Source organism: Eimeria mitis, genomic scaffold (assembly GCF_000499745.2).
Source record: "Eimeria mitis Houghton genomic scaffold, Emh_scaff353, whole genome shotgun sequence".
In the NCBI taxonomy this organism is placed as follows: domain Eukaryota; phylum Apicomplexa; class Conoidasida; order Eucoccidiorida; family Eimeriidae; genus Eimeria; species Eimeria mitis.
In genome coordinates, this window is record NW_013571873.1 from 8,698 (window position 1) to 10,221 (window position 1,524).

Below are 1,524 nucleotides of genomic sequence, written 5' to 3' on the forward strand. Positions count from 1 at the left end.
CGAGTTTGTTCCTCAGCTGAAATGAAGCAGGTTGTGGTGATAATTTACGGTGGTTCGTCGATTTCCCGTGCGGGAGCGGAAATTTACTCGCTTCACCTAAATTGCACGACTTCCGTTTCTCTCTGAAGTGAAACAAATTAGTAAATACTGCTGGTGGAGGAGTGCTTGATTGCAAGCCCCGCTGCTCTCCGCTAGAGAGGTAAAAGTGGTGACGAGTCCGAAGCTTTGATTCGCCTGTGCGGACCCAGCAAATTCCCTTTTGTGCCTGTGCAATTTCAGACGGGACACTTGATCATTTGAAATCGAGTTCTCGTGTCCAGTCGGTTGGGGGTTTATCCGCGCAGCGCAAATAACGAAACACCCAGTAGAGCTCAATCATTTTAGGTAAAAGCACAGCCTCGATTTCTTGTTCTGTGAAGCGAACTTGCAAGCTCCCGATCGAAAGTAGTGTATTACTCTGAGAACGCAATCGGTTATTTTGAGAGCTAAACTGCTTGGCCTGCTGCTGTCGTTATGCGGCGGTGCGCGATTGTAACCGTCCCGCACTGGCAACTTTGCACTTTGCGAACTATATAGTTCTTTTCGCCCTTTAACAAGTGGTATACAGAAGAGCTGGAAAACTCTAGGGGAGCTAGATATGCTATGGAGAACTCCCCCGAGAGATCCTGTATGTGCATCTATTCGACTCTTTTATCCTAGAGCGATGCCGTAAAGTTGAGGACATCTATTTGAAAAGGTTCAACGGTCTAAAGAGAAGGCCACGCAAAGGCCTGAGCAGCTGCAGTGGCTGCGAGCCAAAATTCAGATCGCTAAGAGACACTTTGTACTCCTGTGTATCCCTTTAAATCGATTTTAGGGGTTCAAAGAAATATATCCTCACTGCGGCTCCTCGTCGTGCAGGCACTGGGGAAACTGTGTTTCTCTTCACTTACCCATCACAGACAAGGTTTACGAAGAGCGCAAGGGACTTCCCTTGCTGGCGCCGCCTAGAGAACGCTGAAAGAAGTGAGCAAAAGTAAAGCGATAGCAAGGAGAGCAGACTTGGTAGAGGCAGAAGCGGAGTTTTCTATGGCTTCCTTTATGTTCGCCCAAACATCCTCACTGCGAAGAAGGCACCACATCCCAGAGACGTCAAAAACGCGTTAAAAAAGCCAAATTATCTCACGCTTCGGCATGAACATCAGACAAACCCAAACTGAAGCCCTCTGCAACTAATAAAGAAGGTTATGCAGACATGTAGAACAAACAAGGCTGCCTAACATTGCCTTGATGGAAGCATGTTCTTGCATGGCAAAAGAAAGAAAAAGTATCAAGGCTAAAATGGCAGGCGTGGAATAGTGCCGCACACAACAGGCGAAAACAACGCAAACAAAACGGCACTAAGCAACACCTTGAAGACGCAAGGGGCACAGGCGGACGACAAATGAAAATGCGCCAACAACACGAATACAACAAACAACACACAGATGGAACCACAGTAGCGGAAGAATACATCATATGCCACACAAGCTCAATACAGCTCGG

At 47.3% G+C, this 1,524-nt stretch overlaps 1 protein-coding gene across 1 annotated transcript in view; it reads right to left on the minus strand.

Moving 5' to 3' along the window:
- Positions 1-986: 986 nt before the first annotated feature.
- Positions 987-1,524, minus strand: part of EMH_0009120 (SAG family member) — a gene marked incomplete at both ends in the record, with an annotated part of 2,886 nt that continues 2,348 nt past the window's right edge. The window contains one exon of the mRNA XM_013498569.1: positions 987-1,101. Within this exon, the coding sequence (XP_013354023.1) occupies positions 987-1,101 (115 nt within the window). The remainder of the gene's footprint in view (positions 1,102-1,524) is intronic.